The 17,842-nt window shown below is 36.7% G+C and overlaps 1 protein-coding gene across 1 annotated transcript in view; it reads right to left on the reverse strand.

Annotated features, from left to right (window-relative positions):
- LOC106878138 (uncharacterized) overlaps positions 1–17,842 on the reverse strand; it is a 56,731-nt gene that overhangs the window by 21,348 nt on the left and 17,541 nt on the right. The window contains exons 10-18 of the mRNA XM_089355543.1: positions 17,345–17,450; positions 15,191–15,299; positions 12,797–12,893; positions 11,929–12,117; positions 9,533–9,655; positions 6,276–6,433; positions 5,642–5,798; positions 3,060–3,132; positions 583–786 (exon numbers count right to left, since the gene is read on the reverse strand). Coding sequence (XP_089211669.1) covers positions 583–786; positions 3,060–3,132; positions 5,642–5,798; positions 6,276–6,433; positions 9,533–9,655; positions 11,929–12,117; positions 12,797–12,893; positions 15,191–15,299; positions 17,345–17,450 — 1,216 coding nt within the window. The remainder of the gene's footprint in view (positions 1–582; positions 787–3,059; positions 3,133–5,641; positions 5,799–6,275; positions 6,434–9,532; positions 9,656–11,928; positions 12,118–12,796; positions 12,894–15,190; positions 15,300–17,344; positions 17,451–17,842) is intronic.

A 17,842-nucleotide genomic window follows, 5' to 3' on the forward strand; every position in this document is an offset into this window, starting at 1 on the left:
GCATGTGTGTGTGTGCACGCGTGCATGCCCACATGCGCATGTGCATCAGTGTGTGAATATATCTGTGCTTTTGTGTTTTTCCTCCACCATTGCTTGACAACAGGTGTTGGTGTGTTTATGTCCCTATAGCTTGATTGATGATAAAGATAAAATAATACCAAAAACAACAACGTCCAGATTTTGTAAATGTTGTCTGCCATAATATTTCCAGTCCACAATGAGGTTACATAAACATGACATACATTTTGTGGTTGTCTTATGTATCTAGCAAATTTTAATTACTATTGTAGTGGTGGCTAAAAAGCTATGGATATACGCCATAGGAAAGCTTAGTATGGAAAGTGAAGATTGCTTGCACATCAATAATTTATGTAAATGACTAAGCTAATCCCTGCTACCAGACTAATAAATCCAATTGATATTAAAAAAGCAAAATAAAAACAAAAACACTAATTAATAATACATAACTAATACATTCCTCTTAATTCTTTCTTTAATGAAGGACTTAGAATAAAATGTTACAATCTTCCGCACAGAACATGACCTTTCTAAAAGAAAGAGAAAGGAAAAATGTACACTTACCAATATACTGGAATCGAAGGAACTCTGGACTCTTCAGAAGTTTCCGAATATAAATATTATCAAATCGATTAACTGTGATTGCCAGATTGTCAAGGAATTTACTCTCAGAGATTTTGTAAATGTTATCTGCCGTAACATTGTCTTGCACCATTGCAATAAATGTACTGTTTTTATAGATAGTTGCCAATTCTGTAATAATTTTGCCTGGTGAGGGAAGAAATATTGATTTCTTTGATGTAAGTTGCACACAGTTTGTAATTTATAAAGAGATGCAAGAAATGAGACTGTAGCTTTTATAAGTTTCATCTTATATTAAAATTCAAATTACAATGAACGTAAACAAACAAACGAAGTTTGCTTTTAGAAGCGTTGAGATGTCTTAGAAAGTTAAAGAAGTGATTTTAAATTCTCAATCGCAGGATAATGTTAATAATATAGCCTGAACAGGATAAACTACCCCTATTTTGCAGAGAAAAGTGTAGGTGAGGGGTAGTTTATCCTGTTCAGGCTATATTATTAGCATTATCCTGCAATTGAGAATTCATCTTATATTGTTTAATGACTATGTTATCTTTAAGAAATATATTTTCATTATCTAGATCAGTGCTCTGTGATCTTTTTTTTACTTGTGGTACATTTATATTCTTTTCAAAATTTGGCGGCACACCTAGACTAAAAATATAACTAAAAGTATAGGGAAACAAATTATATTCAGGTAACACTGTGGCACACCTAACATTGTCCTATAGCACATCAGTGTGCTGCAGCATACTGGTCACAGAGCACTGTTTGAGATAAAAAAATTTCTAGAATGTTATTTGTAATGAGTGGATGACAACAAAACCATGGCAATGGAGGTAAATGGTTTCAGATGGGAATTGAAACCTGATGATAAATTTATTTAATTTCACCCGTTGACAAACAAATAATGATGCTAAACAACCAGACACCCATCCAATTTTTGTACCAGAAATCTTTAATTGATGTTTTCTTTTTCAGTATATTGCAGGAGATTCCAGAAGCATGAATGTCTAATTCAAACAAAGTGAAATTTGAACTTAGAACAACAAGTACTGAACTCTACTGAAAAGCAAATCATCTGAACTACAGCGCCATCATTATGCTAAGGATTATCTTTTCAAGGTGTAGGCATGGTTGTGTGGTAAAACATCTACTTCCTTACAGCATGATTCTAGGTTCAATCCCAGATCCAAATACAGGGTTGATCTAATTGACTGCCCCACCACCGCCTCAAAATTTCAGGCCTTGTGCCTAGAATAGAAAAGATCTGTACAACCAAACTATACTCTGTTCCTTAGAAAACTTACAACCTTGCACATTAGTTAGAAATTCTTATTTGATAACTATTTGTCACTTTGTTTATTTTCTTTCTGGTTGTAGGTTATGAGTCTTTCTTGAATCTGGTTGACTCTTACTCAAAACAACATTCTTCAGCCATCTGCAAAGGTAACATTCTGGTATTATTCTTGTCAACTGTCCTGTACTACATTACTTTTCCAAGTCACGCATTTTATGTAGATAGACTGATTCAGATATAGATATTAATTTAGACATATGGAAGGGTATCAAACTGTAGAAACCATAGCAAAGCAGTCATTGGAGCTTGAAACAGTCTCCTGGTTTGCTAGCACCTGTCAATTCTTCCAACCCATGCCAGCATGGAAAACAGAACTTAATTTGTGATGATGATATATGTATGTATATGTATTTGCATGTATACATACATATACGATAGAAAGATTGATAAATAAGTTTATACCTGTAATTATTGGGGCACTGGGATATGTAACATACTGCTCTAAATGCCAATCTTGAGAAATTAGGCTTCTCAAAACCAGAAAGGCGAAAGCTGATTTGAAGACTACAGATACAAGTCATCACTGGAACTGTAAAAATCTGCAAAACTTTCCAGAAGTTTCAAAATATGTTGAGCCTAGTTTTGAGAAAGCTATAACAATCCTTTCTCTTCTGGGCGCAAGGCCTGAAATTTGGGGGAGTGGGGCTTGTCGATTTCATCGACCCCAGTGCATAACAGGTATTTATTTAATTGACACCAAAAGGATGAAAGGCAAAGTCGACCTTGGTGGAATTTGAACTCAGAATGAAATGCCTCTAAGCATTTTGCCTGGTGTGCTAACGTTTCTGCCAGGTCACCGCCTTTGAGAAAGCTGTAATAATGATGGCAATGATGATAATGATGATGATGATGATGATGATGATGATGATGATGATGATGATGATGATGATGATGACGATGATGGTGAAGCATCAGGGGAGGAGGAAGCAGCAAAGGAGAAAAAGGAGAAAGAAGAAGAGGTGGAAAAGGAGATTATTGATGAAGATGCAAGCAAAATATATATTAAAAAAAAAAATAAATAAATAAAAAAAACCCAAAAAAACCAAAAGTGCAGAGATGCTGTATTCAAGAAGGACTAATGCATCAGCTAGTGACCTACCTTTTGAGTTGTACTCCATGAAAGAGAAATCTGTTGAAAGTTTGGTTTCTTTGGCAAGTACTTCTGCTGTGGACTTTGGTGGATTTCATGTGGATTAGAGAAAGGAGAGGATAAAAACATTTTAGAATGTTGTTTTAAACAAGATTAGCTGCCAAAAAATCAAATGGGAAAGAGGGAAATGGAGAATGAGGGGTAGAGAGAGAGAGAAAGAAAGAGAAAGGGAAGATAGAAGGGGAGAGGGAGCTTATGAGAGTAAGAAATTAGAGGGAGTTAGTAAATGATTAGAAAGGGTTAGTTGTTATTGTAGATTTGTAGCAATTGTAATTAGAAATAAATTTTGAGATACGCTGTGCTTGAGAATACCTGTTGAGTCAAGTGAAATCGAAATTGTAGTTACGGCCGATGCCAGTGAGCCTGACTGGCACCTGTTCTGGTGGCATGTAATAAGCACCATTGAAGCATGGGTTAATGCCAGTGCCGCCTAACTGGTTCCCTGTTCCAGTGACATGTAAAAAGCACCATCTGAATGTGGTCAATGCCAGGGCCGCCTGACTGGCTCCTGTGTTGGTGGCATGTGAAAAGTACCCACTACACTCTCAGACTGGTTGGCATTAGGAAGGGCATCCAGCCATAGAAACCTTGCCAGATCATACTGGAACCTAGTGCAACGCTCTAGCTAACCAATTTCAGTCAAACCATCTAACCCATGCCACCATTAAGGAGTAGTAACAACTAGGGTAGGGTAGCTGACTGCTTATTGTGATCATTTGTCTTTTGGTCTCCTGTAGCTTTGCTCTCTTTTACAAACCCAGTGAGCATACATATATTTCCTATTTCAAAGAAATTCGAACAATACATATAAGACCCAAGTTAAAAAGATTCTCAACAATTAAACTTCTCTGGTTGACATTAAGACACCCACCCCCAATAGAGGCCTTAACTCCCACATTTTAGAGCTCCATGACCTCCATTTTTCAGGAGCAAAATCCTTTTAACAGGTTCCATAAGACTGGAATTTTGGAATCTGCAAATAAAGATCAGTAGTATGGGATACATGTGTCATGATTAGAATTTCTTTAGGGAGTGTAAAGAGGGAAAGAACCCTCATCTGCAATTTTGATGAAATTCGAATCATATGTATTCCAGTTCCTTACAGAAAATATAACAGAAAAGTCTAATTCTTCAATTGCATGTAACACGGGCCACGCCGGGTATCTCTGCTAGTATATATACATCATCATCATCATCATCACCGTCGTTTAACGTCCGCTTTCCATGCTAGCATGGGTTGGACGATTTGACTGAGGACTGGTGAAACCAGATGGCTACACCAGGCTCCAATCTGATCTGGCAGAGTTTCTACAGCTGGATGCCCTTCCTAACGCCAACCACTCAGAGAGTGTAGTGGGTGCTTTTACGTGCCACCGACAAGAAGGCCAGTCAGGCGGTACTGGCAACGGCCATACTCAAAATGGTGTATTTTATGTGCCACCCGCACAAGAGCCAATCCAGGGGCACTGGCAATGATCTCGCTCGAATATCTTTACACATGCCGCAGGTACAAGTGCCAGAAAGGCAACGCTGGGCACAGGTGCCATCACAATTTCGCTTTCGCTTGCCCCAATAAGTCTACGCAAGCTGAGTTTCGTGTCCAATGAGGGAGACGACATTGGCATGGGTGCCAGACGTCAAATTTAACTCGATTTTGATTTCACTTGCCTCAACAGGTCTTCGCAAGTGGAGTTTAGTGTCCAATCAAAGAAGGAAGGTACGCATAAGTGGACTGGCTGCGGCCTTAGATTTAGGTCTCACTTGGCTTGCTGGGTCTTCTCACGCACAGCATATTTCCAATTGGCAGAGTTTCTACAGCTGGATGACCTTCCTAATGCCGACCACAAATATATATATATATTTATATATATATATATATATATATATATATATATATATATATATATATATATATATATATATGTGTGTGTGTGTGTGTGTGTGTGTGTGTGTGTGCATATATAAATGCATACATGTGTGTGTGCAGGCAAAATTTTGCTTTACACAAATTTTATCTTTCGTAGCAAGTATGTGTTCATCCATACAAATACCCATCTCTGACTACCTAAACAAATGAATGCCATTTCCTTTTGTGCTCATTGCTTGCACCCACAGCAAAACAATTAGAAGGAACGTTGTTTGTAAATTACTTTGGGATTCGCTGAAGTTTTCCCTTTGAAGAACTCAATCTGGTCAGTAACAATGTGGCAAGATTCTTTTGTTTAAGTCAATATAATTCTTAGACTTTGTAGTTATCTAAATTGTTTGATTTATACATATATATATGTGTGTGTGTGTGTGTGTGTGTGTGTGTTTGTGTGGCTAAATTTGTTCTTGATTAGAGAGTTTGCTTTGTTACTCTTTATACAAGGGGTGCATGCATGAGTATTACACATGCATGTGTAACTATTTGTATATGTTCACCCAGCTATCTCAAATGAAGAATCACTGAAATATTTTGTATGTATGTATACGTGTATGTTAACTTGGAACAGTGGATAGAAAAATGATTTTGTTGAGGTAAAAGTTACCTTTATATCTGAAAGTTCATTGTAGAAAAGCTTGTTATAATTAATATTTTCTTTATTCCAGGAGCAATAAGTTAACCCTTTGTAGTCCCACTCTATATATGAAGGGCACATATTAGGTTGAACAGAGAGGGACAAATAGTTTTTCAACAGACGTTTCCTGTCAAATAAAATAAAAGCAACATAGTTAAATGTGGTAAAGAAAATTCTCTCTAGAAATTTCCCTACTAGAACTATGTATTTGGACAGTGAAATTTTGAGATTCCATGATCCACATTAGAAATTAAATACCTCAAGGTATAATGTGAGAGGTCACAGCTCTGGTACTACTGACATATGATTAGAAAGTCACAGGAAAGAATTGCAAAATGGATACTTCAGGCCAAGCCAACTGGCAGGTGACCAAAAATAAGTTGATTGGATAATATCCATGGTTTCAGTTGGTCGTGCTTGGGAATCCATTTGAAAAGCTTAATGATGGCTGCTTCTCACAGGACCTTATTGAGAAGTATATATGCTTCTAATATCCTATTACACACAATTACAATACATCAATGTACTGAGGGCAGTGTCATATGCTCTCCAAGTTCAGTTCCTCTCTGTGACATGAAAGACTGTTGTAACATGAGTTCCTTACCTTTCATACTCTTTTAAATTCAGTGACAACAAAACAGGCAGTCCTATTCTGTTGCTTGCTTGGAACTTCTTATCATTCCCAATATGTAGATATGGCAGTGGAAAAATGAGTCGATTGAAAGTGAAAACTGTTTTTGATTGGTTGCAGTAAAAATTAACCTAAAAAGACAACCAATATGACCACATTTCAATTATTTAGAACATACATCAATTGAAATTGTTGGAAAATATTAATTTTTTCATGAAAAAGGAAAGTAACATGGGTTGCCCACTTTTCATCCTAATATGAGATGATTTAAATTTTGTCACTTGGATCTACAACAGCTGAAACCAAATTATCCTCAAATCATAAGTATCTTAAAAGTAAGCTCATTAAATAATGTAGTCTGAGGTACACTATACTCAGGAGAAAAAAATGCGAAATGCGTGAATGATTTTTGGAATAAGTCTGAATGATCAGGACTGGCTTAAGGCAAAGCAACTCGAGTAAATTTTAAACAAGGTTTTACTTATAACTATTCCCAAACAGTATGAGAAAAATCTTCATTAATTCATCATGTAAATTCTAATATTAATCTCTGATTTTACTACAAGGGACTAAAGAGTGCAGAAGGCTTACTGAATAGGATAGCAGATGTCTAGGTGGATAGGAAACCAGGCAAGGCACCACCAGTTCAAATCCTGTACTTGGCACATGCTATGCTTGTAGTCAGGACACTAGACTGTGAAATGGCTTCAGTCAACCTAACAAAATATTTCCCATGGCCTAGAAACAGTTTGTGTTCAAGGCTAGGATAATAATTCAGAAATGACTCAGTCTACTAAGCTGTATATAGTTAGCAAAGGTAGAATGCAAGATAAGAACAATTTGTGCCTAAGGCCGAGACACTAATTCACAGGTGGCCCAGTTTACTCAGCTGTAAATAGATTAATGGGTAATGCACATCAGGAACAATTCATTGCTTGAAGCAGCAAAAGAACCGTTGATTTGACAACTGATTCATTAACTTGCAGAAATGAATTTAACCCTTCTTGTGGAATAGAGAAAGAGCTACTGACCTAAGATGGTGTAGCACCCTGTCAAGGCCATATATACCTCTCATCCACTTAAAGTAATGAATCTGGTGATTAAGCACCAGGTATGTGAGATTATTGTGACTCAGAGGGATTAACATTGAGTGACCACATTTTTGTACTGTAGTTTCAAGATTACTGCCTCATTGTTACTTCACACAAAAATATTTGCAGCTCTTTTCAGAATCTCATCTTCTTACTCAAGTGAGACAAATACATGGAGATGATTATTCATTAGTTTATTAGACCAGATAGTGCATGCATCAACATTAGTCATTATTCAGTACAATTTCCATAATTTCTGTTGATATTAAATGACGAACAACAAAAATAAACTGTCAATCAATTATATATGCAAATTGGTATATCAAGCTTCAGCCTGCCCTATGAAGATAAAGGTAAAACCAAAGTAAAAACAAGCAATCCCTGACTTCTTCCAGACAGAAATTATTTTCCATCTATGAGCAATGTTTCACTTCATAAAATGTTTAATTTATACCTCTTAGGTTATGTCATGCTGATGATTTCTAAAATGAATGAAATAATACTATGCATGATTTAAGATCTTCATAATAAGAAAGCAGCAAAAAAAAAACAAAAAACAAAAAACAACCCAAATATGTGTATTCTGTGCATTTTTATCTTATTCATTAATTTTAAATTCAAACTACTTCTAATTCCACCACATATTATGAAGAAATGATTATCTTCCTTGTACTAACAGCCAGCTAGGAGACACCATGTGTTTGCAAACAGTTGAAGATGGTACTCACAATGAAACCCCAAAATAGCTTGAAACTTTTTTCTATCCATCAATATATTGCACATAAAAATGTGTTTACACTTGTCTATACATAGCATTGTTTTAAAATCTATGGATACATTCTGTGGTACAGTATAACATTGAAACAATGGAAATATCTGAGAAATTCATTTGACATTTTACAACCCCATTGTTTTTATTATTTATGCTGTCATTGATATTTAGCTTTAATTTGGCAGTCTTGTATTTGGCCAATCAGCCAAGAGCTGATCTGTGCTGTGATTTACTTGAGGTCAAAACTCTTATCTCTAAATGACTGCGACTGTTTAGTAGCATGAAGTACTGCTGGGAAGTATGATATTTCTCTAAATAATGTTTGCAATGCAAAATTAGTAAATGATCCAGAGACTTGTAGTAGCACTGTGTTTACTTTCTCCCATGGGAAATGTTATTTGCCACCAAGTAACATGCTATCTAGAAGAAAATATGGATCTTTTTTAAAACGGGGGGGGGGCCACATTTTTCATTAATGTTTTACGTAGTGTTTTTGGTACCGAAAGACTTTCAAACTTCGTATACTTATCTATTTTGTGTTATAGAACAGAAAAATATTTTTGTATTCGAATTTATTTCATGTAAAAAATTGTCTTATTTCGATAATTTCAACCAATCACTGACAAGTATTCAGTTGTTTATATTTACTCCTTTGGCTGATTAAGCGGTGTAAAGCGTATTTAATTTCCATAGCTTCGTTTTGCTTTTTTCTTTTTAAATTTGCTGTTTTACCCTAACCCTAACCCTATCACTGATAGAATTGTTTCAGAATCGTTTGTTTATGTAGTCGGCTGAATGGACGTCAGTGATTGGTTGAAATTACAGAAATACGACAACTTTAACATGGAATAACTTAGGGATTTCTTTTTTTTTTAAGAAGACTAAGAGAAAAAGATGTTTTATATGACACATTCTACCAGTGTTCCAAGTTTCAAAGTGTTTCGTTAATGAAAAATGTGGCCCCCGTTTTAAAAAAGATCTGAAAATATGTATCTCACCTGCTTTAAGCCTGAGAAATAGGAGATAAGCCCATGAAGGTCTATGAATGGAAAGAAAATATGTGACCTGTTACATTCAATATGTTATCTATGAGTGAACTGAGTCTGACATTGCACAAGGGTGAGTAAGAAAGTTAAGCAATTTTTAATTGTATTACTTTTTGACTCTTGTATGTATGGGGGTGAACTGAAAAATAATGTAAACAAGCATCGCATTACTTTCTGACTGACCATTTTAATAATGTGCCTCTATCTAAATTGAATCTTAATGAATCTATGTATAAACTGTGTTCGACACTTCTGTGAATAGCTGATGTTTCAGTGATTCACCCATAGGATATGAATAAAGAATAAAACCTTTGCACTTACTTCACGTTGAAGATATTCCATTTTAACCAGTAGGACAGTAGGTTGTCTGAAGTTGTCTGTTTTTAGAATGACTATTTCCTGTACAATACCATTTACTGATGTTACAGCTCTGTTGATGAAACTCTGCAGTGGAAATGAGACAATATGTGCTAAATGTCTGAAATATAACATTTTGACTTCTGTTTTGTTCCATCAAACCCATACAATATTTATCTATTGGAATTTTTTTCTCATTTTGCCAATTTACATATTATTATTATTTCAACCAAGCAGTGCCTTGGATGTGTGTACAGTGTTGATTTGATATATTGAGTCATCCCATAAATAATGTGGTTTTTTTTCAATTGCAGTGAGCTGGCAGAAACGCTAGCACGCCGGGCAAAATGCTTAGCGGTATTTTGTCTGCCACTGCGTTCTAAGTTCAAATTCCGCCGAGGTCGACTTTGCCTTTCATCCTTTCGGGGTCGATAAATTAAGTACCAGTTACGCACTGGGGTCGATATAATCGACTTAATCCGTTTGTCTGTTCTTGTTTGTCCCCTCTGTGTGTAGCCCCTTGTGGGCAGTAAAGAAATAGGTATTTTGTCTGTCATTATGTTCTGAGTTCAAATTCCGCCGAGGTCGTCTTTGCCTTTCCTCCTTCCTGGGTCAATGAATTAAGTACCAGTTGCGCACTGGGGTTGATCTAATTAACTGGTTTCCTCCCCACAATTTTCAGGCCTTGTGCCTAGAGTAGAAAAGAATTGCACGAACTAAAAGTCGGAGGGGGACAGGATGAACTAACTGCATCAACTTGTTATAAAAGCGGGTAACAATTTTACATTGTCCTTATTCTTAGAACAAGTTTTAAAAGTTTGATTTTAACAGTTATCTTTTCAAAGCTATAATGGAAGTGACAAAGGAGCATATTTGGCCATATTTTGCTTTATGAGTTCAATAAAGGCAACAACTCAACAGAAAGTGTGAGGAACATTAATGAAATATATGGAGATCATATAATAAGTGTAAACCAGTTTGAATGGTGGTTCCTGAAATTCTGAGCCAGAAACTACAGCTTAGAAGATGAGCCTTGTCCTGGAAGAGCTGTGGAGCTCAATGAAGATGTCCTGCAAACCCTGGTGGGAACAGTTTGAATGGGAAACGATGCCCCACCCACCATATTCACCAGACATTGCCCCATCTGATTATCAATTTGGTGCTGGTCATCAAAATCATTTGGACAGAAAAAATATGAATTTTGTAGACAAGGTCAGAACAGTACTAATCGACTGGCACTCCCTCCCCCAAAATTTCGGGCCTCATGCCTAAGTAGAAAAGGATATTAACTTTATTCTAAGGTGGTGGGCTGGCAGAGTTATCAGCATGCCAGCTGAAATGCTTAACAGTAATTTATCTGTTTTTATGTTCTGAGTTCAAATTCTGCCAAGGTCAATAAATTAAGTACTAATTGAGCATTGGGGTCGATCTAACCAACTTAGCTCCTTCCCTGAAACTGCTGGCTTTGTGCCAAAATTTGAAATCAATATTAACTTTATTGAAGTAATATTTACTTTATTGAAGACAAGCTGGCCGAATTGTTAGCACACCAGGCAAAATACTTAGCAGTATTCTATCCATCTTTACGTTCTGAGTTTCAATTCTGCTGAGGTTAACTTTGCCTTTCATCCTTTTGGTTTCGGTGCTGATAAAATAAGTATCAGTAGCACACTGGAGTTGATGTAACTAATTTATCCTTTTCCCTGAAATTACTGGCCTTGTAACAAAAAATTTGAAATCAATATCAACTTTATTCTAATTAAAAAACAAAAAAGAAGCAGAACTGCTGGAGTAAATTCTAGATTTCAAGACACAGGTATCGTGGCCTGAAATAACCAATAATCAGTTCAATAATATTTTTAAAATTGAGTTCAGTCCAAAAATATTAGATCCATCTAATAATTTAAATTTCTTCACCTGTGAATTGTAATCTTCTGGCCAGTTTGTGTAATGGATATCTGATTTGGCAATTAATAATATCAAGAAAAAAATACACTGTTTTTGGAAGTGGGATTCAAGGCATGGTAGAATGGAAGTTCTTGTACAAGTATTTTTTTTGCTTGAATGTTATCAGCATCATGGAATGGTGTTTAGTTTGTGTTTCATCCTTTCCAAGTCAATAAATAAGCATATGCTTCATCTTTTCTCCTTCTCCTCCTCTCTCTCTCTCTATATATTTATACACACCCATATGGATTGATGGATAGATAAATAGACAGATAACTAGATATAGCTAATATGTCTTTATATAAAAATAAGAGTGCAAAGTGTTTATATATCTGTATGATCATGAACACATGTATGTGTATTTGTTAGTGTGTGTGTACGTACAGATATACAGGTATGTGTGATTAACTAACCTTTATCCAATATTTCTGTGAATGTACCTTGAACATGTCAATTCCAAAAAGGTATGAGACTTCAATGAAATGGTCAAATGGAGGCAGTTCTAAGACACTAACTTCAGCCAAACTCAACAATTGTCCGAGATGGTTCACAAATCGCTCTTTCAAAGGCAGAACATTACTGAAGATATGTTGGTCTAAAACCTGAAGGTATACAACATAGTCCATGGTACACATTGTTGGTATAGTTTAGAATAGAATATTACCAAAGATATGTTAAACTTTTATTCCTTTATTCATGTACTGGTTTCAGTCATTCGACTACAATCTTACTTGAATGCACCCTTCAAAGGTTTTTAATCCCACTGCGTGGCACCTCGGGCAAGTGTCTTCTACTATAGCCTTGAGCCGACCAAAGCCTTGTGAGTGGATTTGGTAGACGGAAACTGAAAGAAGTTCGTCGTATATATGTATGTATGTGTGTATATGTTTCTGTGACTGTCTTTGTCCCCCCAACATCGCTTGACAACTGATGCTGGTGTGTTTACGTCCCCGTAACTTAGCGGTTCGACAAAAGAGACCGATATAATAAATACTAGGCTTACAAAGAATAAGTCCTGGGGTCGATTTGCTCGACTAAAGGCGGTGCTTCAGCATGACCACAGTCAAATGACTGAAACAAGTAAAAAAGTACAAGAGACTATGTCCCACGAATGAACTATTTTGTATGTATAGTTAAGTAGGGGTTAACTTACTAAATCTTTAGAGTGAAAAGCATAAATAATAAATAAAATTACTGTCATAACGAAGAGAAAAATTGTCAATGCCAATGATAATTTTTGTGAAGAAAGGCAAGGGAGACAATTTTGATTGAATTTCTTACCTGAAATTTGAATAGGCTTGCCTTACTGTAAAGAGTAGCAACAACATCAGCATCAACATCATTGACTGCCGTCATCACGTTAGTCGTCAACACATTCCTGGAAGAATCATACCTCAGTGGTGGATCATAATAATAATATCAAGGGCACTCAGAGAGTGCAAACCTCCACCAAAGCAACACCAAAGTCCTCTCAACGATTAGCCAGAGATGATTTTTAAAAAGAGAATATCTGAAATAAACTTGATTGCTCTCACAAACAAGAATACTGAAAATGAAACCGATCGCTCTCAAAAATGAAGTTAAAAAACAGGAAAAATAATCCAGAATCCTTGTCCGGTGCCAGATCAATCCCAAAATCTAATCGGTTCGTGCCAGTTACGAGGCCAAACATCCCTGAAAGTTTCATCCAAATCCACCCAGCGGCTCTTGAGATATTTTGTCTACGGACAAACAAACAAACACTACTGAAAACAATACCCCCGCCTGTGCTAAGGCGGAAGTAATAATGATCATCATCACTGTTATCACTAATGTTACTACCATCACCAGATAACTTTAATAATAATAATAATAATAATAATAATAATAATAATAATAGTAATAAAAATCCTTTCTACAGGAGACACAAGGCCTCAAATTTGTGGGAAGGGGAATAGTCACTTACATCAACCCCAGTGTTACTTAATTTATAGACCCCAAAAGGATGAAAGGCAGAGTCGACTTTGATGGAATTTGAACTCAGAACGTAGCGACGGGCGAAATACTGTTAAGAATTTCATCCAGCATGTTAACGATTCTGCCAGTTCGCCACATTTCATATTAATAATAATGGCTTCAAATTTTGGCACAAGGCCAGGTACTTATTTTATCGACCCTTAAAAAAATGAAAGGCAATGTCGACGTTGGTAGAATTTGAACTCAGAATGTAAAGACAGACGAAATATCGCTAAGTATTTCGCCCGGCCTGCTAATGTTTCTACCAGCTCACCGCCTTACCAAACAAAGAATACCATTCCATGAATATTATTACCAATTTTTGACCATTATTTCCTTAATTTGGTTAATGGTATCCAAATTTTCCAGATTACCATTATCCTTTAGCGTCACATCATCATGTGACCGGTACAACTATTTATGACTGTTGCCATCATAGGGGAAAACCCACAGCCTATGGAAGTCGGGGATGATCTGCGTCAGCAACGGTTAGTCAACAGGAGAGTTCATTGAAAATATGAATTGAATTAGTGTGAGGAGTGGAGAATTTAATGTTTGAAACCATTATCCTTTGTCTGCGAAGACGAAAAAAAGAGAGAGAGAGAGAGAGAGAGAGAGAGAGAGAGAGAGAGAGAGAGAGAGAGAGAGAGAGGGAGAGAGGGAGAGAGAGAGAGAGAGAGAGAGGGGGAGAGAGAGAGAGAGAGTGTTTATGTATGTGAGATAGAGGATCTTTCTGATTTGGCGGGCGCCATTATTTATGTTTTATTTAGTTTGTTTTCTACCGAAACACTTTAAAACTTCGTATACTTGTATATTTTGTCTTGGAGAGAGAGAGAGAGAGAGAAAGAGTAAGAGAATGAGAGAGAGAGAGAGAGAGAGAAGTGGTGTGAAAAGATTAGAAGTTCAAGGTATCAAGTGTATAAGGAAGTGGATGACAAGAATGGGAGAAAGGAGGTAGAAAAAGCCAATGTCTCAAGCAAGACAAAAGACAAACAAACCCTCCCAAACAGTGGAGTTCAGGTAAATATTGGTGGAATGGTATTACCTCAACTTGATCAGTCATCTCTTGACTAATATATTGACCATTTACCATTATCTCTGTTTCCTGATATACATTAGTGACCAGTCTGTCTCATTTTGTTTTCAAACATATTGTCGCTGGACGGCGGCGAGCTGGCAGAAACTTTAGCATGCCGGACGAAATGCTGAGCGGTATTTTGTCTGCCGTTACGTTCTGAGTTCAAATTCCGCCGAGGTCGACTTTGCCTTTCATCATTTCGGACTCGATAAATTAAGTACCAGTTACGCACTGGGATCGATGTAATCGACTTAATCCCTTTGTGTGTCCTTGTTTGTCCCCTCTATGTTTAAGCCCCTTGTGAGCAATAAAGAAATAAGAAACGTTAGAACGCCGGGTGAAACGCTTAGCGGTACTTCGTCTGCCGCTACGTTCTGAGTTCCAATTCCGCCGAGGTCGACTTTGCCTTTCATCCTTTCGGGCCTTGTACCTAGAGTAGAAAAGACATATTGTCGCTGGGTATACATTTTTATATTTCCTTTTTAAAAGATGGTAGGGATATGATTTTAGAAAGATTTGGCAGCTATTTCTTCAAAGGCAGTGTGGTCATGTATTGTTCTTTGGTGTAACATTCACATAGTAAATAAGTAAAGTAGACTTACCTGTAAGATTCCATGGCAATAGCGTGTTTCTGTAATACTACATTTACTATGACAGACTGGGGGTACAATAAACCAATTTTGGCAGCAAAGAATGTCATGTGAAGAGAGCCTGAAAATAGATATATTGCAAAATCATTGTTGCTGCTGTTCAACCCTAGGCTCTGACTGAACTGTCCAAAGGCATTCTGGCTTTGGCAGAATTTCTACTTCGGTTTGGTTATAGTGTACCTGGGACTTTTTGAAGATAGCCAAGAATTTTGGTTGCAATTTTGAGTCGTAATTCTATAAAGAATCTCTCTTTGCCTCACAACCATGTAGACTCACTCACCGGCTAACAGTCACTTAGTGGCTCCCTCATTGGTTGGATTGCAACAAAGATGGAAGTAATGAGGTAATAAGTTGTGATGTCAGTAGTGTTATGTCCAAACACTATGAGTATTAAGATTCATCGAATAATTTTTAAAAAATCACCATAAATTCCGATATAATCGAAATCCACTTCATCAGAAACGTATTTGTTGAAAATTTCATTAAAATATATCCTCTTTTCTGGAAGTTATGAGGAAACAAAGTCGAGAGGACACACTTATGTAGGTATGCAAAAATTACTTTTGAGCCTCGTTTGATCCTTGCTTTTTCTAGGATACTAAACGAAAATTTCATTAAAAGATATCTATTTTTCTAAAAGTTATGTGGAAACAAAGTTAGGGGGACACACTTGTGTAGGCATGCCATAATTTTTTTCAAGATAATTGTGATCTACATTATCAGAAAACACGAGGAAACAAAGTCGAAATGCCTGAGATATCCGTCCACTATCAATTTTTTTTTTTTTTTGCACATTAAATTCCGGCTTAATCGCAATTTACACCATGTAAAAGGTATTTATAGAAAATTTTCTTAAAAACATCTATATTTCTGAAAGTTATGAGAAAACAAAGTTGAGGCAAGTGAATTATCTGCAACTCCCCTCCCTCTAACTCGCTTCCTCTGAAAAAGCTTTTGGCAACAAATTCCGATATAATCGTAATCTGCAACATCTGAAATGTATTTGTAGGTTACGTTTCATTAAAAATCATCCTTTTTTTTTTAAAGAAAAGTTATACAGAAACAAAAGTCAGGCGAAGGCACAGTTCTGTAGTTATGTCCTAAATTTATTTACTGAGCGAGTAAGTACTATTAGACAAATAGGGATTGTTGGCACTCCGTCGCTTACGACGTCGAGGGTTCCAGTTGATCCGATCAACGGAACAGCCTGCTCGTGAAATTAACGTGCAAGTGGCTGAGCACTCCACAGACACGTGTACCCTTAACGTAGTTCTCAGGGATATTCAGCGTGACACAGTGTGACAAGGCTGACCCTTTGAATTACAGGCACAACAGAAACAGGAAGTAAGAGTGAGAGAAAGTTGTGGTGGAAGAGTACAGCAGGGTTCGCCACAATCCCCTGCCGGAGCCTCGTGGAACTTTAGGTGTTTTCACTCAATAAACACTCACAACGCCCGGTCTGTTCTGCCATCCACTTTAGCATGCTTTCTACAGCTGGATGCCCTTCCTAATGCCAACCACTTTAAAGACTGTACTGAGTGCTTTTTGCATGGCACCAGCAGCAGAGAAGCTGCCAAATGTCTTGTAACTTATTTAGCAACCTCACTGCTACTGGTGCCACGTAAATTGCACTTCAGTACACTCTGTAAAGTAGTTGGTTTTAGGATGAGCATCCAGCTGTAGAAAAACAGGCAGCCAAGCTTGGTACAGTCTTCTGATTTGCTAGTTCCTGTCGAACTGTCCAACACATGCCAGCGTGGAAAAACGGACGTTAAATGATGATGATGATGATGATGATGGTGACATATTTCTAATTTGTGTAAATTTTTTCTGAGTTCAAATTCCGCCGAGGTCGACTTTGCTTTTCATTCTTTCGGGTTCGATAAATTAAGTACCAGTTGCATACTGGGGTCGATCTAATTGACTGGCCCCACTCTCCAAAAATTTCGGGCCTTGTGCCAAGAGTAGAAAAGAATTTGTGAAAATTTTCTGTTACGTCTGATTTTCCTTTGTATCCCTTATTCGTGTAAATATCATTTAACAAGAAACAGAAAATCGCCCGGCGGGCAGTCTTTCTTCTAGTATAATGAATCTGGAAGGTCTTACCAAATGTTAGCATTGTGAAGCCGGATTTCCCAGCATTCCATTCAGAAGGGAAAAGATGTTGGATTGTTTTCCAGAGTCTGTCAAACCGTTTCTCTTCTGTTACGATCTAAGTATGAAATAAGAGTCGATTGAGAATAATTAAGAGTTATAGGGATTTTGGTGGATTTTAGGGAGAGACATACATACGCTATTTTGGGAATAGAAACATAGGCCATATAGATAGAACAGACAGAGGGATTCATAAGCTTATGACAGTTTTAATTTTTTAATTTTTCTTTATTTCTTAATCCTTGACTTTGAATTTTTAATATTTGATAAGATGGACGTACACATCGAAACCGGTAATATTTTTCATAAAGGTCACTTAATGTAACAAATACATATCCTGTCCAATTAAAGGAAAAAAGAAGCAAAAAAATCTTTAAGCAAACCTTCGTGCTGCTTCCACGTTATCTTTTTACCCCTTCTCTCTCTATGCATTTATATATATATATATAT

This window comes from Octopus bimaculoides, chromosome 7 (genome assembly GCF_046866305.1).
Source record: "Octopus bimaculoides isolate indiv1 chromosome 7, ASM4686630v1, whole genome shotgun sequence".
Lineage (NCBI taxonomy): Eukaryota > Metazoa > Mollusca > Cephalopoda > Octopoda > Octopodidae > Octopus > Octopus bimaculoides.